This window comes from Erythranthe guttata, chromosome 2, assembly GCF_056151865.1.
Source record: "Erythranthe guttata isolate IM_541 chromosome 2, IM_541, whole genome shotgun sequence".
Taxonomy (NCBI): domain Eukaryota; kingdom Viridiplantae; phylum Streptophyta; class Magnoliopsida; order Lamiales; family Phrymaceae; genus Erythranthe; species Erythranthe guttata.
In genome coordinates, this window is record NC_142534.1 from 11,706,198 (window position 1) to 11,728,865 (window position 22,668).

At 35.0% G+C, this 22,668-nt stretch overlaps 2 protein-coding genes and 1 long non-coding RNA gene across 6 annotated transcripts; all 3 read right to left on the reverse strand.

Annotated features, from left to right (window-relative positions):
- Positions 1 to 102: 102 nt before the first annotated feature.
- LOC105969723 (1-phosphatidylinositol-4,5-bisphosphate phosphodiesterase epsilon-1, putative (DUF1685)) lies at positions 103 to 7,457 on the reverse strand. The gene is made up of 3 exons (XM_012994494.2): positions 6,518 to 7,457; positions 4,885 to 5,562; positions 103 to 180 (listed from the first exon to the last, which is right to left on the reverse strand). Exons 1-2 carry the CDS (start codon positions 7,086 to 7,088, stop codon positions 5,441 to 5,443), a joined length of 693 nt encoding a protein of 230 aa, XP_012849948.1. The 5' UTR covers positions 7,089 to 7,457; the 3' UTR covers positions 103 to 180; positions 4,885 to 5,440.
- A 3,042-nt stretch (positions 7,458 to 10,499) lies between these two features.
- LOC105969658 (protein WVD2-like 2) lies at positions 10,500 to 13,276 on the reverse strand. 4 transcript variants are annotated; one of them, XM_088827349.1, is made up of 7 exons: positions 13,021 to 13,276; positions 11,909 to 12,274; positions 11,716 to 11,762; positions 11,511 to 11,604; positions 11,322 to 11,393; positions 11,064 to 11,174; positions 10,500 to 10,955 (listed from the first exon to the last, which is right to left on the reverse strand). In XM_088827349.1, the coding sequence occupies exons 2-7, from the start codon at positions 12,269 to 12,271 to the stop codon at positions 10,731 to 10,733; spliced, it is 912 nt and encodes a 303-aa protein (XP_088683475.1). In that variant the 5' UTR covers positions 12,272 to 12,274; positions 13,021 to 13,276; the 3' UTR covers positions 10,500 to 10,730. The 4 variants fall into 4 exon arrangements, with proteins under 4 accessions (XP_088683475.1, XP_088683485.1, XP_088683480.1 ...); XM_088827359.1 differs by having other exon boundaries at positions 11,079 to 11,174; positions 11,909 to 12,277; positions 13,021 to 13,253; XM_088827354.1 differs by having other exon boundaries at positions 11,079 to 11,174; positions 13,021 to 13,159.
- A 1,467-nt stretch (positions 13,277 to 14,743) lies between these two features.
- On the reverse strand, positions 14,744 to 15,751 carry LOC148772333 (uncharacterized). Its single transcript, XR_016030088.1, has 2 exons — positions 15,432 to 15,751; positions 14,744 to 14,876 (listed from the first exon to the last, which is right to left on the reverse strand). It is a non-coding gene; the product is annotated as an uncharacterized LOC148772333 (long non-coding RNA).
- Positions 15,752 to 22,668: the final 6,917 nt, after the last annotated feature.

Here is a 22,668-nt window from a genome sequence, read left to right on the forward strand (position 1 = left end):
CCTACTTGCGGGTATTTTATATATCGCAAGTTTGCAAACGATCACTAACATAAATTGGGGTGAAATTAAGAAAGGCAACTCTTTTTGTGAAAAAAATTCATATAATATATGAATATTATTCCCTCTTATAAATGGAAAAACATGATCTAGTTAGTACATGTGTTTTATTTCCTTCTATACCTAGCAAATTTCGAAAAAAAACAAGAACATATCATGAATTCAGAGAAGGGGCACCGTGGCAAAGGGGTATCTTCTACTGATCATATATGCACATCAAAAGAAAAAAAAAAAAAAAAAAAAAAAAAAAAAAAAAAAAAACCGAAAACCAAAAAACAAAAAACTATCAAATGCTATCATGTATTATTATAACATATGTTATAACATCTTTTATTTTGTATTTCATGTTTTGAAAACTATTTCATATTGCTCGAGTAAAAAAACCACTGGGGGCAGTGTTGTTTATTGTTTGTGTTTGTGTCTACTATGTTTGTGTCTACTATGTTTATTGTTTATTGTTTGTGTTTGTCGTTTATTTGTTGTTTATTCTTTGCTTTGTTGTTTATTTTTTGTGTTATTTTAAGTTATAAATTGTAATTTTCAGTTTTCAATTTTATATTGCAAATTTATTTTATTTGTTAACTTTTTTTTATGGTTTGCTGAAGTAAAATCGGCTAGCAAATGCAACCATAAAAAAAATGCAATAGCGTCGATAATATACGAAATAACAATTAATATTCAAAATATATGTTCTCAAGAAAGTTGATAAGTGAAGATTGCTATAAGATATTTATGGAAATATAATTAATGTTTTTTTGTACAGAAAATGAAAAATAAATTTTCACAATAACTAAAGGCTTGAGAGAGAGAGAGGTATGACATAAGAGAAAGGGACTAAGGGAGTAAGAGGCGTTTGGGGTTGGGGAGGAGAGAAATACCACCGTGTCAGAGAGAAGAGGGAGAAAAAGAGAGAATGATTTGCCGGATGTGTTCCCTCAATTTCCAATATAACTATTTATATATAAATATTTAATTGAGGGTTATTTATGTCTATACACTAATAATTTTATTTTATTTTAGGGTAAATGAACCCCCTAGTTTTGAAAATATATATGAGGAGATCCAATGAATTATTTTGTCTTAGTCAAAAACCCAAATTCCAATCTTAATTAGTGAGACCCCCTGTGTAACTTGAATTACCTCTTTTGCCCTTTTAATTTCAATTTACCCTAATCTTCTCATTCTTCCACTCACACCCACAACAACCGCCGTTTTATCTCTTCCCCTCTCTCTCTCTCTTCATCTCTCGTTCTCTTCGTCTCTCTAACTTTATCGCCAAAAAAAAAAAAAAACAGAAAAGTCTCCAACGACGAACGGAGAACAAGTCGAAGAAGTGCATCGACTCGCTTGCTCATATGCTTGCTTCGCTAGGAACAAATTGGTGTTTTTTTGTGCTGAAGGTTATGGATAAGGCTTCGCTTATCCATTAAACTCTTTCTCGGTAGATCTGGCCCCGACGAAGAAGATGCACAACAGATGGGGTTGATGACGGGCGGCAGAGGCTTGGGGAAGGTATTCTCTGTTAAAATAAAACAAATCATTTTTAATTAATGTAAGTTTTCTTCTGCTTCAAGCCTAGGCTTTAAAAATAAGCCTGTAAAATTGGCATGGCATGCCAATTGTTCAACAGTAGAAATATTTTGGACTCCAATATTGAATGGGGTCAGGTTATTTGGAAATTAAACATATCTTTAGGGTTTTTTGCACCCCTGTGTAATCTCTAATTGCTGAAAAACCCCTCGTGTTAAAACAATTAGCAAATACCCCCCTATGAAAATTAGTCAAAGTCAATAAGGTCCCTGTAAGCTGACCGTGTGTTGCACTCGCCATGAATGCGACTGGGATTTCTTTTCTTGACCAGAAAATACTTAAATACGGCATAATTTATATAAGCACTAAAATGAATTTTTTTTTATTTTCAATTGAGTCCTCCATATTTTCAATTAAGCCCTCTTCAACCTCAAGAACATCCACTTCTTTACTATGATTGTTTTCAGCAAAAACCATCAACCAAACCCAGCTCTGAGCATCAAGTTCATTTCTATTCCAAATCAAGTAGAACAAAAGGGAAGAAAAATCGATCCTCAAGCTTTTTCGGCACAACCCAGAAAAATACAAAAACATTCAGAGCATTTTCTTCCAATTTCTGAAACTTAAATCGTATCTGAGAAATAAGAAGAATGTCAAACTCGAAGAATCCTTTCCAAGCCACTGCACAGTTACTCCGCCAAACTCGAAGCCGACTCTCCGGATCCACCACCACTACTGCCGCGCCGCCTTTGAGTGCCACCGCCGCTTTTGTAACTTCTGAATCCACAATTACCGTCCATCGAAATTGTCGTCCTTACACTTTTTTCTTCCAATCTACAAAAAAGAAAAAAACATCTCCTCCCACCATTGACAGCCAACCATTCTTCACGGGACTCCTTTTTCTAGTGAGTCAGAGACGTCCCAGTGAAGGGGGAGAGAAGATGCCAAGATGGTTTGGGCCCATTTGGGTGATATTATTTATTTATTTAGATTAATTTATTTTTTTTTACATTTTATTTGTTTAAAACTGAAATATTATTAAATACTTATTAGGGGTAGTTTCGTCATTTTCATATAAGTCAACCATCAAATTTGAAGTAAGGGGCAGTGTGCTTCGTAAAACACAATACAGGGGGGACCTTGCTAATATTTTTAACATGAGGACTTTTTCGGCAATTTGAGATTACACAGGGGGTTTTGTGCAATTAACTCCATATCTTTAGTATATATGATATAGTACTTACACAGTGGTAGATCTTGGCCTTTTAAAATTGTTTTATCTGCAAATCTCTTTTTTGGTTGATGGAGAGCTCAAATTAGATCTACTATTTCTTATTCAAAAAAAATCCAGATATACTACGTTTTTTAAGATTTGTGAACAATTAATATTAAAAAAAAAATTCCTCTGGATTAATTTGAATTTTTATTTTGTTTGATTCTTATGTTGTCCATATTTTTTATAAATCCTATGTCTTTTATTTTTCGTATTTATTTGAAGATGATCCGAAATGCCTCAAGTGTGAGAGCTCTGTTTGCCTGTAGTAGAAACTTAATCAGTAGTAGTTACTTAGATCGGGGATTTGGGTCAGATGAATATACAATTATATGTAGTCATATACAGCCATATATGTAGTCATGTATAGTCATAGATACATATAACTATACATGACTATAGAACTTGGGTCACGTGAATATACAGTTATATGTATATACAGTTATACACTACTGATTATATGTATATACAGTTATACTGTTATATACATGTGAAATGGTTTCTACGTTATTGTTTTAGTTTCTTCTCTTTTTTTGGTTTAAGGAGGGCTCAAATCAGATCTACTATTTTTAGTTAAAAAAATATCAGATCTACTATGTTTTTTAAGATCTGTAAACAGTTAATATTAAAATCTTTTTCTTTGAATTAATTTGATTTTTTTATTTGTTTGATTCTGATGTTGTTCATTTTTTGTTATAAATCATATGTGTTTTATTTTTTGTATTTATTTGAAGATGACCCGAAATGCCTCAAGTGTGAGAGTTCTGTTTGCCTGTAGTAGAAACTTAATCACTAGTGGTTACTTAGATGGATGATTTGGGTCAGGTGAATATACAGTTATATGTAGTCATATACAGTCATATATGTAGTCATGTATAGTCATGGATACATATAACTATACATGACTATACAACTTGTAGTATACTATAATCATTTGTAGTGGATTACAGTACAATACATTTTAAAAAAAATAAAAATTCATGTGTTTTTGTAATTTTCATGTAATCTAACTCGCATGTTTTATTTTGCTCTTTAACTTGTATTTTTTTGTTACAGGTTTTTTTTCGTATAACATTATGAGATGCAAATAATAAGACACAGAGAAGTGCCATGTGAAGTTGCATTCATGCTACAGTACTCCAGACTTATGCCACTTATATAACTATAGATAATTGTAGATAACTATAGTCACATGTTGTAACATATAGGTATATGTATGCTATTCGCATTTTAATGTATAGTAATGCGTGTTCATGTTTTGAAGATAAATGCACGTGATTGTGTTTTTTTTTTTTTGGTTAGTTGATTTACAATATCAAGATTAAAATTGTGAAATTTTAGTTGTTGGTATAGATTAATTTTGGGATAAAAAAAACATTACGGGATTACATATAACTATACATGATTGTGGTATACTATAGTTCGGTGTAGTATACTATAGTCATGTATAGTCAATTTCAGCAGTAACTTTATCAAATAAGAAATTAAAAAAAATTAAAAAAATTAAAAAAGTAAAAAAATTAAAAAAAATTAAAAAAATTAAAAAAAATTAAAAAAAATTAAAAAATTAAAAAAATACAAAAGAGGGTATGTATAAAAAATAATAATAAAATATACATTTATATTTTTTATTTAAAAAATCCTATAAAAATAATAAATGCAGTTGGGCCTTGTACTGAATGCAAAGATGAAAATACTAATGCAGCTGGGCGAAAATTGCACTTAAGGGCACAATATTATTTTTGCCTCTCCAGGGGTGTATCTCAAAGGAAGATTTTTAGGGGTGGACCTATCCTTATATATTTTCCATTCTAGGGGTGTATATCCAATGAACCCTTAGTCAAATGACCTACAGTTATATTCATCTAATAGAATGGATCTCCACCTATATAAATCCAAAATAAAGGGTGTGTAGCCAATTTTCCCGAAAAAAAAAATCATATAATATATGAATATTATTCCTTCTTATAAATGGAAAAACATGATCTAGTTCGCACATGGGTTTTATTTCCTTCTATAATAGCTAACAAATTTCGAAAAAACAAGAACATATCCTGAATTCAGTGAAGGGGCACCGCGGCAAAGGCGGCCGGGCATCTTCTACTGATCATATATGCATATCAAAAGGAAAAAAAAAATCGAAAATCAAAACAAAAAACCTATCAAATGCTATCATGTATTAATGTTGGTTGCTGTAAAAGAATTTCATCAACGGTCACCATCATCTTCAAGCGTGTACGGTTGAGATCGATCGATTACCATTCGGATGAAATTTCCAAACTCAGCACAAAAAAACGTTGTTGGATCATCGTAAGTTTAAGTAGTTTTGCATGAAAAAAAAAGGGAAGAAATTAAATCAAGAACCTACATATCTAATTAATGTTCCAAAAATGTCCCTCTTAATTAATCAGAAATTGATCTATTCTTCAACCAGCTGGAAGAGCCATGCATTAATATTTCCTCCGTCTTTAGGTAGAGTACGTATAGTTTCGATCGAGCGGGATTTCGTTTTCATGATCGTCTTCTTTATCTCTCTCTCTCCCCCTATATGTATATCTCTCTTTCTCTCTCTATGTCTAATTACTCTTTCTCTTTCTCTGCCATAAAATCCATCCCACTCCTTAAAGGAGACTGCAGCACGGAACATGCGACTGCTTGCGCCCAATGCCTCAACTTTGTCTTCACTTGTTGAGGATCGTCTCCTACACGTCGAATTTAATAGTTAATAAAAAAGTTGCATATATCAATTAATATTGAAATTTCATGTATCACTACATGAAAACACACTTTCAGTTCGGCGAGAAAATATACGTCGTGTATACTTCAAAGTATTTGCAATGGAAAACTTTATTTTATAGTATTTGTCCTCTAAAACTCGACGCTAGAAGCCTTAGGTTAACATGTCATACTCTCCGATGCTCGGAATTAATAATGAGGTGGCATGTTTGGATTCATATTTCGAATAGGCCATCATTAATCTAAGTTTCATCTCATTTTTCTTATGCAAGTTCAAAGTTCAAAATTAAAGCTGGTAAAACACTATCTTAGGAGATGGCCAAAATTTGAAGAAAAAAAAAATGTTAGGGATATTTTGGTAATTTTCATTATTTAATAAACATAATTATATTTTAATAAAAGTATTATAAGAATAATACTATCTCCCATTCCATACATAAATGGATCAGTTTCCTCTCAATTTCTACAAATTTCATATATAATAAATAATATTTCTCACTAACTGCTTTTGATTAAAAAGAGTGTAAAGAAAAGTATTTGAATGCCATAATTTAATTAATATATTGGAATATATATATCGATAAAATCTAGAAGATTTTTTATATAGATTAATTTAAATCTATAAAGCATAATAAAGAAAAGTATATAGAAAAGACCCAGATTTATTTACTTGTGTTTCAAAGCCTCAAAATATCAACAGACAAATAGTATATGAACGTAAATAAATACACTAGAAACTCGATAAATTAATAATCTCGCTTAAATAATAATTTCTTACGGTCCCGACTTGGTAAAAACGTATTAAATTATTAGCTAGATAATTTAATATTTCGCTAAAGTAGTAGAATTTTGTCGGTCCGGACTGTATAAATTTATATAAGTTCAAACTCTATTAATTTATAGAAGTTTAACTGTACGTACCTCGGCTGAAAATCTTCCAAGAATCGGAATCGCTCATAGGGCTACCAAAAGAGTTGGATCGTCCACCGAGACTCAACGTGGTGGAGGTGCCGATGGACCGCGCAGAGCCGCCGCCGCCGCTGCTGGCGGGGCTAGAGATAGGGCTAATCGACAGCTGTCGATTCACGGCGAAATAAAGATCGAGAGCAGGAATAGTCGGGCAGAGCCGCTGCCCGTTCTCTTCGTTGAATCCGAACCCCAACTCAATGCAGCCCTTGAGCTCGTTCAGATCCTCGTCGGTCAGATCACCGCCCGGGTTGTTCCTCCGCCGCTCCTGCTGGAGGAACTGGCGGCGCCGCCTCTCCCACGCTATGTTGCGGGGGACCTCGCACATCGACAACTGCTTCGACAGTATCTTCTTCTTGTTGCTCTGGAGGCTCCTCCAGAACGGCGGCGCGTGCTCCAGGCATTGCAGCTCCTCGCTCTCGTCGGAGACGCACGACGGCGGCGGAGATGAGGAAGATGACGACGGTGGTGGTGGTGGTGGGTCCTCTTTTGTGTACTCGAATGTATTCTGTGGCGGCTCTCCCATCTGATTAATAGATACTATTCGGAACAATATATGTATATATATATCTGTCTGTAAATTAATGGAAACAAATTAAGTTTTTCATGTTAGTTTAGGATGGAAGCTAGCTGTGATGAGCGGCGGCCTTAGGCGGAGGTGGGTGCAAAACCGCCTCAGACCGCCGTGTAGGTGGTGGTGGATGCTTTTGTTTGAAGGGTGGATTAAATTTTCTTCTTTTTTTTTTTTGTGTTTTTTGTTTTTTGGGTATTTTGTTTTTGAATGGTGGGGAGCAAAAAAAACAGCAGCGGGTGGAAGAGCGGTGGCTTTGAAGAAGTGAAATGAGAATGAATGAGAGGGGAAGCCCTTTCATTACGGGGCTTGTCTCTCCAGACTCCACCCTTCATTTCTAACTGTCACAAGTTTATAATTTTTATTTGGCACGTACGTGCATGCATGCATGCATGCATGGCCTTTTGTTTTTCTTTAAATAAATTATAGGGAAAATTACAGTTTATGTCCCTAAACTTTACCAATAAAACGATTTATGTCCTCAAACATTTCAATCCACAAAATATGTCCTCAAACTTGCCACTTTTGATCACTTTATGTTCTGCCGTTAACGTCGGCAGCTAACTTCGACGGAAATTGCATGCGTGGCTCACGTGACGTCTATGTGGCCGTTAAATGTGACGTGGAATAATATATTGAATATTAAATGTTGACGTGGCACAAAAATATACTAATTTCCTCTTACTCACTCTCCCAAATCCCAAATCCCAAATCACGTTTCATTCCCATTCCCAAATTTTCAATCCAATCTGCATTCTTGCTCGAACCCATACTAAAATCGAAGTCATAAACCCATAAAAAATACAAACATTCTCACATTTGAAGAGTTTTTCCCTTCTCAAAGAACAGCAGATTCACGTGCAAACACATGTCTGCAATCGAGAGGAAGAAGGTAATTCTTCTCCCAACTCCGTCTCTAGAACGTTGGGGTCGTGTGATTCTTCGCCTGCTGATGCTTGTGCCCCTTGTGGTCTCGATGAAGCGAGCACAAGGATGGTGAAGATGGCACAAATTCTACCCAACTTAGCAGTTTCTGAACCAGCCCAGAAGGTGTTCGACAAAATGTTTGAACCAATTCCGGAAAAAAAAAACATGCCGCACCTGTCAAAGCTGCATATAATTCTTTTTTCGCCAAGAATAGAGTGCCCAAGAACGGATTTCAGCTCCCCGACTTCCCCAACGAAGTGGAAGAAGACATGATATTTCAGCCCAAAGATGAAAGTGAAATCGAGGAAACATTCGGCATTTGTTTATTGGGCTATTTTGCAGGTAAAACACCAAGAAAAATGGCCATGGATTCACAGACGATTCTGCTATTTTCGAATTTCACCTTAATCGAAGGATTCGAAATGGGGTTTTAGGGATTGGATTTACGGGTTCATTGGGGATATGGAGAATTAGGGATTTTAGAATAGAAATAGGGGAGGAGAATGACGTGTCGCTCCACATCACGTTTCTTCGACCAAGTAGGCATTGGGTGTTGTACAACTCGACATTTAACGGCCACATAGACGTCACGTGAGCCACGCGTGCAATTTCCGTCGAAGTTAGCTGCCGACGTTAACGGCAGAACATAAAGTGATCAAAAGTGGCAAGTTTGAGGACATATTTCGTGGATTGAAATGTTTGAGGACATAAATCGTTTTAGTGGTAAAGTTTAGGGACATAAACTGTAATTTTCCCTAAATTATACGTGTAATGAGTTGGTGGAAATTATATTTCAATCAAGGTAATTGTTGAATTTTTAAGTATAATGAAATTTAATTGTGTTTGTTTCTAAGTTTTATTGAATAGTTATATTTTTTTTATTGTTAATTCAAACCGATTAATTTGAAGCGAGTAAAATTTTAAATAAGGGGTAATTTGCTAACATCCGTGAACGCTAATAGTCTTTCAAATTAATACAGTCAGACTTTTACAATTTGCTAAAAATCTTTTGTTCTTCACATGTGCTTTCGTCGCGTTCACCCTAACTGTTTTCCATCAAATTTCGTCCAACTTTGCCACACAACGTCAAATCTGTTCCACACACACTCTCCACCGCTGCCATCATCGAAGCTTTGCGTTGTCGCACAACCACAAACAGTCACACACACATAATCACACTCCTACATATGCAGATACTGAACCAGGCACACGCACATACACACATACGACTTTGGTTACACTCATTTCATCTCCGTTGTAACCTAATAATCATGGAAAAATATGAAGAATTGTTTGGTGATGGTAATATTGGTGGTGATGTACACATCAGAGCTTTAAGTTTGTTTTTCAACTTATTTTAACTAAGCTGTGTAACTAATATACAAATTAGCTTTCTAAGTTGTCTAACTTCATAGTAAAATTACATGAATTTTTTTTTTTCTCGAAATTGTTGCTCGTTAATGTAACTGAGCTCTTAAAATGAGTTTTCTATAAGTTGTATGTGTAAGTTGTGTATGTGTTGTGGGATTCATCTATTCTTATTTTAGTTTTTTATTTAGTTTATTTTAACTAAGCTATTGCTTATAAATATCTCTATTACTAAGTTTACTTATTAATTATACAACTAAGTTCACGTGCAAGGCACGTGATTTTGATTCCGGCCAGAAATATCCAAAAATGGACTATTTCTTAATCGGTGCTAAAAATACGTAAGTTCAGGTATGCTCGTGCAACTTTTTTCCGTTCAGGGGGTAAAGCGCAAAAACGTCCAAAGTTTAGGGGATTTTTTGCAGTTAACTCATATATATATATATATATATATATATATATATATATATATATATATATATATATATATATATATATATATATATTTTGGCCAAAAGAAACGAACTTTGATTGCATGGAGGCAAAGGGGGCCTCGTTGAAAATCTTGTTGGCCTAGAACAAGGAAAAGAGTGCCCCTGTTTACAGAGTTTACGAAAATTACATAAACCTAGTCAAATCCAAATTACATTTAAAGAGTACCCCTAAAGATGGGAAGATAGATTTGAAACGACTTCAATTTGGAGTCATTTGAAATCCACATCAATTACTCTATACTAAAAATGAAGGGTGGGATCTGAATTCCTTATCAAATCCTTCAATCCAAGCAAGTGCAACGGGTTTGTTATTATGAATTTGAAATATTTCTTCCAAATTCTTCCGTCCAAATAGACTCTAAAGAAGAAAGTCTATATGCATACGTACCATCTACAAAAGGGCGTCATCTTATCACTTAGTTTTTGGATCGATTATTTGCCTGAAAACCAAAAGTGAACCAATTTGTTCGATTCAACATAAATAAGAAAATATATCTATCGGTTCTTAATCGGGACCCAATTAAAATGGTTCATTTTTTTCGGTTTTTCGATACACATATATAATAACACAAGTTACTAAAACCAAATGAATAGTTATATAAAGTAAAAATTATCAACAGAAATGTGTTAAGAGTAGCCCATAGTAAAAGTGTATTACATGAAACATTATAAATTACAAAAGATATACAAAACTCAAAAACTATTAAACATCCCTTTTGACAAGAAAATTTGCCTTGCGTTGACAAATATATATTTTGATCAATCATGAGGAAATTCACCAGTTCAAAGGAGTCGAACAAATCGCGCGCTACTCATCGGCATTAGGATTTTCGGTCGTCTCTTGAAGAGGTTCTTCATCCTTAGCTTGATTCTTGATGTTCTTACGCGAACCAACTCGATCCTTACCTTTAGTGCTTACGCTGCGACGAGTTGCTTGTCCATCAACTTCCTTATCCTCCGGACAAGTTTTTACCGCATCACCGCAACTCTTTCTCCTAGTAAGCTTCGGTGATTTAGGACGGGTCACCGGCAGCTGCATTTGATCCAAATTAGTCAAAAATGTAAATTTTTTTTATTTATTTTTTTGTCGTAAATAGGTGCAGCCATCCAATATATATTTATAAAGTAATTCTCAAATGACCTTTTTAAGCTCAACCTTTGGAGGAGGGCCTTCGCGATAAAAGCTCGGAATGGGATTTGCTTTGTACACCATGCTCTTCCTCAGCTGCTTTATAGCTGCTTGTTCTTCTTCCTATACCGGATCACCATAAAGAACTCATCGGAATACGCATAATATGTTTTATACTATATATTCAAATGTTGCCATTTGGAAATTGCAAATTAAAACATGTTTAAAAGAATTAAAAAGGCATGGAAAAAAAAGGAAATGAAGAAGTACCCTGATTTTAGCTTCGTATTCGAGCTTCTCTTTCTCCAAAGCTTTATGTCTCTCCTCCAGCTTACTGTAGAACTAAACGTGGCACGTACGAAAGATGAAAAATAAGAGAATAGTATCTATTGAAAGAAAGGATACATAAATCTATTCTATGAACAAGAAATTTAAAAACAAAACTGATTATTATATTACCTCCTTACGTCTCTCTAAACGGTCTCCGCAAGTAAATTTTGGGCCAACTGGAACCGTAACTTTGGATTTAATTGTCCGAACAGATGTCGCAGTACTATGAATATGTTAAGGACAATAATATCTAGTTTTAGAGAAGAAAAAAAATTAAAGAAGGGAAGAAAAGACCGTTTAATATGAAAAATCGGAAAACTCGGACTAAGGATACGATGAAGCCAGCGAACAATTATCGTCTTCTTCGTAATACTTCTTCGTCTGAAAATTAAGGTTAATCAATTAACAATAGTATAGAACGCTTATTTATTCCGACTTAATTAACTTCCCATCAACGTAAAAACATCAAGAATTGCCGATATAATTAAATTAACACGGATATATGTAATGCAAGCGCACATAATTACCGGTGATTTTTTGGTACTCTGAGGGCTATGAAGATCACTATTGTGATCTTTACACGGGGATCTTTCATCGGCCTCTAAAGAATTTGAATCGACATTATTCACATTAACAGCAGAAGTTGAAGCTGGCGAGCTCGTCGACTTTTTGTCAGTTGACTTTTGAGCCTCGGCCCTAATGATTTTTTCCTCAGGGTTGCTGCTTTTGACTTCTTGCTTCTTATTACGTTCATCGATAACTCTGCCTTTTACAGTATGATCGTCATCATCTGGTTCAGAATCCTTTATTTCGATTTTTTCTTCGTTTGACTTCAAGTTGACGGTATTTGGCTTCTTCTCGTATCGTAAGCCTGCCACATCCCTCCCCATTTGCTTCTATCAAAATAAACAATTGGTTAATAAAAAAAAAAAACAAAAACCCATCCATTTGATCTCTCGACGTCGTCGTTCTTTCACGAAAGGCATTACGGATGATGCAATAACAACATGCGCGAAAAAATTAATGTACATAGATGAATTCGACTATGCATCTCAAAGCGGCGCCATTTTTAATCAACTTAAAATTTATTTCCAAAATTTCGAAAATAAATGGAAAATGCAATTTTTTTCGGTTACATTTCTCAAGAAAAAAATAATAATATTAAGAAAAGGCCTAAATAACAGAGAAGCGCACAACAGAGTCCTCGCCAAGATAGACAATTAGACATTAGCCGAGCTAGTATTTATGTTCGGGGGCCGAATGCATTAAAATAAATCTAATGAGGGGCCGTTAATGATATTGTACACAAAAGAAAATTATACTTCTATATAAATTAATAGAGATTTGAGAAATGTTTGGGGGGGCCATGGCCCCGCTGTTTCTATGCTGGCTACGCCAATTGAAGATAGAAATTATCCACAAAAACAACATGCATGCAGATAGAACGGAATAATGTAATGCAATATAAATGCATGATATATATATATATATATATATATATATATATATATATATATATATATATATATATATATATATATATATATATATATATATATATATATATATATATATAAGGGCTATAATTGAAAACAACAACAATACAATCAGAAGAAAAGCAATGATAAAGAAACCTTACAAATGGATTTTGTTCCCCTATGTTTACAATCTTAGTTGCAAGGTCTCCAAGACAATCTGCAAACAAACGTACCAATTATTACCAACCGGGTGAATATTTCGTGTTTATTTTCTTACAGGATTTCATCCTTTTCTTTATTGTCTGGTTTTTTTATGTTTTCATCTCTCTGGTTACAATGGAATCTCGAAACCGTTTATGCCGGGCTATTACTGATTTATTTATGGCTTGTACTTATTTGTCAATTCCCCTCTCAACTAATTCTTGTTTTTCTTTAGGGTCTATTAGATATAACCCCCTTAAACATTCAAATAATATGGGTAGACCCAAATTTAAATTTGTCATTTTGATAAAAGCCCAAGGTTTTCGTAATTACATAATTACCCTCAATCAAATCCCACAAATCCCGTTGCTTTACCTTTTGAAATAATATCAAATCCCTTCCTATTTTCCCGTTAACACACTATCACCCCAAAATCCACTATCAAATAAACTGCAAAAACCTCCCAGAACCACTTCCCGGTACGGCCGATCGAAAGGGGAAGAAATCTGCACTGCCGTGAAACGACGATTTTCGTGGACTCCGAGCAAGCCGCCGTAGGTACGTCTTCGCCGGTCGCTGCATCGCTATCGTCCATCGATTTGTTCATATGTTTTGGCTAAATCGACTATCACGTTTGTATAATTGCAGATCTGTTATAATCGCATACCGAATTCAAGCACTAAATCATTGATATTGCAACAATTGATGGGCAGGACATCCACCAGAAGTGATATCGTCGTTGGCCGCCGTCGTCGTCGCCGTCACTGCTCCAATCTAGGGTTACTCAAATCTAGGATTACTCAAATCTAGGGTTTTGATAATTCTTCGGCCCATAGTTGATTAACGAGATGCATAGTCGAACTACATCTGTATTAATATACTATCCCATATCATTTAATAGACTATCCCACTGGTATAATTTTACTATGGATCTCGTTAATCGACTATGGGCCGAAGAATCATCAAAACCCTATATTTGAGAAGTGACGGCGGCGGATTTGTGTTCTAAAATTAATAGACTATCTCATATCTTTTAATAGACTATCCCATGTATCTAATTCGACTATGGGTTTAGTTAATTGACTATTGGAAAAATAATAATATATATGGAAACTGAATAATATGTTTGTTTGAAATACTAATCAATTAGGGTAATTTTCCTTATTATATGAAAACGATTAGGGTAAATAATAATATATATGAAAAAATAATAATATATATGGAAACTGAATAATATGTTTGTTTGAAATACTAATCAATTAGGGTAATTTTCCTTATATCATGTAATAGACTATCTTATTGATCTAATTCGACTATGGATCTCGTTAATCAACTATGGATCCCGTATTATTCAACCACATAGTATATTAATAATTTCAATATAGTACATTAATCTGCTATGATAGTATATTACGGTTATAGTAGTGATATGAAATTGTGTTACAAACAATATACCACTGAAATGACAAGAACATTGAGAACAACACCAACGTAAAGTATTCCACATAACCAATAAAATAGTACATTAATAATCTCATAATTTCAATCTAGGGTTTTGATAAAATACATAAAACACATCATAACACAATCAAACCAATATGTCGAGTTAAAAAACTCTAGTACATTAATAATCTCATAATAGTATAATAAAATAATAATGGTAGTATCATACGGTATTCATAATAGTATACTACTGTATTACAACGGTTTAACACTTAACCGAAGTTACCGAGCCATTACATCGTAAACACCTCTTTATAGCAACCAACCCACCAAACCTCAACAAAATCCGTACGAAATTCGCCATCGAAAAAACCTAAAATCATGAAACAAAATTAAAAATGCAGAATACTAAAAAATGATTAAATAGACTGCAAATACATTTGAATGATAATACATTAATATCATCAAAAATAAACTTAAAATGCAAAATCCATACGCTAAATTAAAAAAGACTACGAACTATATTTTAATGTACTACCCAGCACACTTAAATCGGCTGTTATAAACAAATAAACCAACTATCGATCGGGATAAAAACATGAACTCGACCACAGCGGACAATTATTCCGATTATTGCATAAACCAACTACGAAGCTCATATAAAACAACTCTGGTCCGATTTGCGTGAACCATCCTCTTCTAACTCTGTCAATCCTCTTCCGAACAAACATCATCGGCCAAAAAAAACGATATATATATATATATATATATATATATATATATATATATATATATGACGGAATAATTTTGTTAAAAAACGTTCTACTTAATAGAATCAAGTATCAACACAACTCTTAAAAATTTCTAACCACCGTACACGACAATCATGGACATTGAGCAAAAAAAAAAACGAATAACGCATTCATACCCGCTTAACAACGTCCAACAACAAACGCTCAAAAATCGATCCTATTTCCACGACGGTGCAGAAATCTTCAAAGACGATAAAACCCGTTGGAACGATGAAGAGAATCTTCAAAAAATATTGTACACGATTTGATATAACGGCCAATGATCTCACGTAAATTTATTCCGTGATTTTAGGCAACGTATCAGCAAATCTCAAATCACGTATTAAAGGAAATAAATGCCGTTTAATAATAAAACAGGGGTATTAAAGGGAAATTATATAATATATTTTGCCAAGTTGGCAAAATTGGGTGTATCTCAAAAAGGGGAAAAAAAATTGGATCTACCTCATTATAAAATATGAACAAGGGGGTTTTCCCTAATAAACCCTTTTCTTTAATTCTTCTTAAAATGGTAGAGGGCAATTTAGTACTTTAACAAAGGGTTCTTCTTACCTCTGGATGTGGCCCGTGGTCAACCGAACTGTTAAATGGGTCATTGGCTTTTGACTCATAAATGTGACCTAACCGTATGTATCCGGGTCGGTTAAGGGTTGAATTTACCCAATCTGTTACGGTTGACCCACAATTCGAACCGGCATTTTGAATCGGCGAGGTTGGTCTGTCGGTTCAACAATTATTATTATTATTATTATTATTATTATTATTATTATTATTATGAGTTAATTGCAAATACCACCGCTGTGAAATCTCTAATTATCAAATACCCCCTTTCAAAAAAAAATTCGCTCATACCCCTCTTTGTAATATTTTTCGAAGCTCACAGCACCCATTATCATTTTAATGGTTGACTGAAGGTAAAAAGACAAGTATACCCCTAAGTGGAATAACATAAAATTATAATAATTTAAGAGGCCAAATTGGAATTTTGTTAAACTTCTAAAACTTAAATTGGGGGACTAAATTGCAATATTCCAAAATCCATCTCTCAATTTTCTGCAATTTTTCCCAATGGCAGCCCAATTCCTCACCTTCCTCTCAATTTCCAATCATACTTATCATTCACCGCCGCCGCCCAACACGCACCACCACATCCATCAATTGTTTAGGCTTCTTCAAGCTCGGAATTTTTTGGTGGCGGTGTAGAAGCTCGCGGCTTGATCGATTTTGTCGATTTCTGATGAAGGGTCTGTAGATGGCTATGGAATGCGTTTTTGCAGGTCTAAAAATGGCGGCGGGTCCGGCGATGTTGTTGTGGAAGTAGAAGGGAGAATTGGAGTGGGGATGGGCCAAGGTTTGGACTCGCTTCTCCCAATTGATGGCGGCCCATTTCGCGGCGGAGGTGCAGCAGTGGGCGGCGGAGGGCCGAAAATTATTACGCCTGGGGCGGCGAAAATGGAGGCCCATAAAGAAGTTGTAGCGGAGTAATTTCGTAACCGTCAAGAGGGAGTTTTGTTACACCATCTTCATCTTGCGGCTGGTAGCGGTAATCCTTGGTGGGTACCGCTACATGTTGGATGATGGAGAACGAAGAATGGTACATGTTGGGGACGATGGAGAATGAAGAACAGGGAGGGAGAGGGGGCTTGGGGAAATTTTTGACATTTCATAATTGAAAATTAAGAAAAAATCGCAGTCGCAGCGCGTGAGAGACACGATTTGCTCTCAGGGTCTCAAGGCCTTGACTTTTTGTTTACACATGGGGTATGAGCAAATTATTTTTTGACAGGGGATTTTTGACAATTAGAGATTTCACAAGGGTATTTGCAATTAACTCTTATTATTATTATTATTATTATTATTATTATTATTATTATTATTATGATGATGTAAGTAAAATCAAATGGATGAATTTACTTGGTTCGATTGTCATAATTGGTATGTTTTTCTTAATGCCAGTTATTTATTATGTGTAACGTGGTGTATGTCAAAATTAGAAGACATTTGTTTAAATGTTGTTGTGTACTCTTTAATTATTTAATTTAGAATGTGGAATTAATTGTATGATATATGTTTTTGTGTATGTCCAAATTAGAAGACATTTGTTTAAATGTTGTTGTGTACTTTTTTATTATTTAATTTAGGATGTGAAATTAATTGTATGATATCTGTTTTTCAATGGTATTTTACATTATAAAACCTCCATTTAGCATTGTGCTTATAAATTACAAAAAAACGTGTCATGTCAAAGTGATTTTTTTTATGGGGTAATACGCTATGAGTCCCTCAAACGAAACTTAATTTGAACTAAATGACAAGTTCAAATTCATTCTTTTAATTAAATCCTTAATTTGAAATAATATATGAGCCACACCCCTAATTTTTTTTACATCCCAATCTTGCCCTTATACTCTAAATTCTGTAACCTACATATTAACGTTTCTTTCATTCAGATTTATTTTATTCTTTCGTTATTCTCTCCGTTCTCTCTCTCTCACATACGTTGTCTCTGCATATTCTTTTCTCTCTCGTTTTTTTTTCTCTCTCACCTTTCCATCTCTATATCTCTCTTGCTTTCTTCTCCAGTTGTAGCGCAAGGCAAAGGGCTGTGGTGCACGAGGCGGTAGCGGGGGGCCGTGGTGGTGGAGGTGGCGCCAGGGGGCTTTGATGGTCGATGCGAGCCGGGGGTTGTCCTGCTATGGTGGTCGAGACGGCAACGGGGGCTATCCCGCTATGGTGGTCGTGGCGGCGGTGGGGGCTGTGGAGGTCGATGAAGCGGTGTGGTTATGGTGGAGATTTAATTGAAAGTATAGTCTTTACTAATTGCATCTGATTTTCTTGATCTTCAAGAGATTTTATTTGATTTGGGTTAAAACTGGTAAATCTAGGTTTTTTCAAAGTTGGTAGTTGCGACGGCTGCGAAGGTAGGCGACTAGGGTTTGACGTCTAGGGTTGGTGAGATTGGTGTTGTTGGCTGCTAGGGTTTTGTAGTACACCGTAGTAGATCATAGTACACATCAGTATACTATAGTCTACTACAGTATTGACAAACAAATAAATTAAATTAAAAAATAAAAAAAATGTAATTTGAATTAAAAAAAACAAAAAACACGTTGTTTTTGTAATTTTTTATATTATGTAGAAAAAAAGATTTTTTTTTAATAATACTTTAATCTATCAACAGTGGACCATAGTATATCATAGTACATCATAGTTTTTTTTTAAATCTGTTTTATTTTTTAATAAAAACGAAAAATATATTTTTTTCGTAATTCCCAAATCAAAAAAAAGGAAAAAAAATAAGTTGTTTATAATAATGTAAAAAATGATAAAGTAAGAATCAAAAAAATAAAGATGAGTAAAAGGGCATTTTTGGAATTAATTTAATAAAGGACGTGAAGCAAATGTTTAGTTGAGGTTGTCATTTAGTTCTATTTAGTTTTGTCACCAGGGACCTATCTCTTAAGACCCCTTTTTTTATTGATGCATTGATAGGTAATTAATGTAATGTAGTTGACAAATAACAATTTTTTAGATCTTATGCGTATGAATTGAGCTTGTGTACTAAATTTCGTGATTTTTCAAGAAGAATGCTAATCATTTCACTTGTGAAAATATGAAGTGTAGTTAAAGCACTGTGTGTGGTTAACCTACCACCCCTGCAACTTCTGTTATAAATTGACCCCCAATTCTTCTTCAAAAGACGTGAGTTACATTTTAATCACATCAGTTATAAACACAACTCTAAAAATGACTTTGATCCCAAAATTGAAGTTGTGGTGGAAGATGCAAAGAAAGACAACTTTTGGTAGGGTTGAAACAACAACACTACGATTATGGACGGGCTTGTTACCATTGAAGTGCTTACACACCGTATACCTAGATCTGTTGAACTTATAATCTACAATCCTATTTTTTGTACGATGTCCCAATATATGCATGAAAATGGCCGATTGTTCATTAACTTTGACATGACATGTATCAACTAAGCCACCGAAATTATGAATAAGAAAACAAAGTCGGGCAAATGCATTTCTAGACATACGTAAATTTGTGTCTAAAAACACTCTGCCTTCTCTCTAGAAAGTTGTGCCTTTTCGACGAAGATGTTGATCAATTCTAGCCGTTTATATGTTTATTTATCATTTCATTAATTTCTGGTTAGTTGATCATCGTTTTTTTATTGTTATTTTAGTTCAATTTTTCATCGGTTTTGAGGTTTTGGTGCTATTTGCATCTAATTTTCTCAAAATTTGGTAGTGTTACTCGTTTTTTTTCGTGTCTTGTGTTTGGGTCAGCCGTATTCTTGTGCCTTTGTGTCCTTTTATTTGTTGTTTCTCCTTCATTTCGTTGGGTTTTGGGGTTACTTTCAATCCTTGTGATCTCAGCCTCATTTTTTTCATAGAGCTTAGGGAGATTCTTTTGCTTTTTTTTTTTTTTGAATTTTAGTGAAGGTTTGCTTCGTCTTCATCTTGTTTCGTGTTCGTGCCTTGCCATGGGTTTTTCGTGTCTCCGTCGTATGCCCACATTCTCTCAGTGGAGGTCTTCGAGTGGGTAGCTGTTGTTTGTACCCCCTCATGAATCAAGACTGTCATCTTGTCTTGTTCATCATTTAATGAGTATTGTCAATCAAGATCATTCTAAATCGGGACCTTCCTCTTCGGACGTGGTAGTTATGGAAGATTTCACTAATTAATATTCCTTGATTGTGTGGAAGTTGAATCTTCAACACAAGGTAAGGTCTCCACAGTTCAAATCTCACCAATCCATTTTCTATCCCATTCCACCTCACCCATTGACTTGGCCAGAACTCCTCACCTCAGTCAACCACAATTCACCAAGTTTACACCAGCCAAATCACCATCCCATGAGGATGGTTCTAGCCTCAAACCACCGGCCCCTAGCCCATCTCAGCCCCTAACTCTCCGAAGAAAGGCCTTTCTCCCACTTTAAAACCGGCTCACGATAATATCACTCAAACCCGAGCCGAAAGCCCTAAAATAGACCTCATAAACCCCAATTTTGTGGCACAAGCTGATCTTATGTCCAATTCAACCACTAAAAATGATACTTCTACCCCTATTTCTGAATTGGACAATCATAACCCAAATTCCCAATTCAAAACCCAAAATACCCAATTAAAAAATCATAATCCCGAAATTCAAACCCCAAAACCTCAATCCCCGACCAAATCCTTTGCTCCCGTTGTACATGGTGATATCCGACCTCCAATTGCCCCTTCTAAGGCTGATCGTGGTCGTCACTTTCTCAACCGAGAAGATATCGCTCCAATTGGGATAATTAAAGTGATAGATGACAAGAATGTGCTTTATTTCTCGAAAAAAGAGGTTGATACGATTTGAAGCCCCGCAGTTCCTTTAAGTTACATAAATTGAATTATCGGCATGTGTTGATTCAATTCTCGGTATTAAATGATTATTGTTTGCTTTTGAGAAGTTCGATATGCTATATTGATGGGATTCCCATGCATGTTTTTAAATATATTTGTGCTTTAATTTGAACAATTATACTTCTAAAGCGCCGGTTTGGGTTAATGTGCCGGGAATTCATCCTTATATGTATAACATGGAAGCTATATTCTTCCTTGCTTCTTCTATTGACAATCCCCTTGAGTTTTTTGATTTTATAGCCGATCAAAAGAAGCTCTCCATTGCCCGATTTTGTGTCATAATTGATCTCTTGAAATCGAGGGTTGAACGAATTCCGGTGATGACTGGCTATGATGATTTCGAGATGATTTCCTTGGCGGTTAACTACGACAACATCCCAAAACTCTACACTTTTTGTTCTCACTTGGATCACTCGGTTGAAAATTGTTATACAAATGGAAATGCTAAAAAACCGGATTTTCCACCACCGCCACAACGGATTCCAAAACCCACAGCCCCACCAAAAGAAAAACCAGTTTGGCGAGTTGAAAACGTGGATATTCCTGAAACATCGGGGAAACAATTGACTGAAAATCCTAGTTTTTCTCAAGCTATTGTGCGGATTATTGTCGAGAATATTCATAAAGGGTATTTCGAGCATTCCAACCCCTTTGAGTTGTTAGAGAGTGATGTTCAAGAGGATATAGAGGTTGTTCATACTCAACCGACTGTTTTCCCCAAACTTGTTGTTCCAATATATTCAAAAATGGGCCGAAAAAATACTTCTAGCACCAAACAATCGATGAGTCCAGACTCTATAGCTACTATTGCCGATGATCAAGTTAGAATTTGCTGTACTATTACCACTTAAGACAATTCGCTTAAATTTCAATATAAACAATGGTCATATTTTGGCATCTGCAAATGAAATGTCAGAGCAACGAGAGATTATAAGATATGATGCTATTCAAGTTCTAAATAGTGCATATGGAGTGCTACATATGGAGTGCTGAGAATTTAGGTACAGAAAGGTATTAATCTTGTTGTTGGTGGCAACGGCGGCCTCGGAGATCATTTTGTTGTTATCACGACGGGGAAAAGGTTTGGTGTTCTTACTTTGTGATTGTGTTTTGTTATTTTTTAATTTTCTTTTTACCCAAACCATAATATTCTTCTACAAAAAGCATAAAAAATTATTTATATTCAAAGAACATTGTGTCTTACTGTATTTAAAGTTATTGGTGTTGCCTTGCTCTTGGTGGCTTTCATTGCTTATGATTTCATATTGGTGTGATTGCTGCGCCTGCACCGCGACCTTTACCTCTGTGTCGAGAGTGCTGCCGCCGACGCACAATCGCTTCCACCGACACACAATCGCTTCCACCAACGCACATCCGCTTCCACCGTCGCACAACCGCTTCCGATGCACCACTAACGCTACCATTACAAATTCGAGGCATAAATTGGAATTAGGTTAGACACTTGGTGTTATTTTTTGGCTTGATTAGGTTTTGATATTGTGCGTTTTCTGCAAATTAGCTATGGAATTCATAAAGTCCAGAAAAATAGAAAAAACTATATTGAAAATATATTTGATGAATTACGAATGCCAATTCTCTATTTTCAAATTTCAAAAACTGGAAACCTTAATTTAGTAAACCGACTAAATTTGGAAATTTCCTAATTTAGAAAGTTCACTAAGATAATCGCCTAGTTCTTTTCTTTTCTATTGATAGTTCTCAATTATGAATGTTGGACTCAATCGTATAGACTTCCCATTATTAATCCCGTCACTAGAGTTATAATTAAGATGAAGCTCGTTTCAACTTAATCACCCAACGATTCAAGATTGGCGTTTAGCAACTACGATCATGATTCCCTAGATACAAATGAAGTGCCTGCAAGAACCGTGTGATATAGTTAACATACACTACGATCCCTTCGATAAATATGTCCCAATTGAACT

What these genes read in the sequence shown, in the direction of transcription:
- LOC105969723 (XM_012994494.2), bottom strand. Translation starts at nt 7,088, where the DNA reads ATGGGAGAGCCGCCACAGAATACATTCGAGTACACAAAAGAGGACCCA. An exon ending in TTGGAAGATTTTCAGCCGAG is followed by an intron (nt 5,563 to 6,517) that starts GTACGTACAGTT and finishes TTCGACGTGTAG; the next exon opens with GAGACGATCCTCAACAAGTG.
- LOC105969658 (XM_088827349.1), bottom strand. Translation starts at nt 12,271, where the DNA reads ATGGGGAGGGATGTGGCAGGCTTACGATACGAGAAGAAGCCAAATACC. An exon ending in AGAGTACCAAAAAATCACCG is followed by an intron (nt 11,763 to 11,908) that starts GTAATTATGTGC and finishes CTTAATTTTCAG; the next exon opens with ACGAAGAAGTATTACGAAGA. An exon ending in GTTTAGAGAGACGTAAGGAG is followed by an intron (nt 11,394 to 11,510) that starts GTAATATAATAA and finishes TGCCACGTTTAG; the next exon opens with TTCTACAGTAAGCTGGAGGA.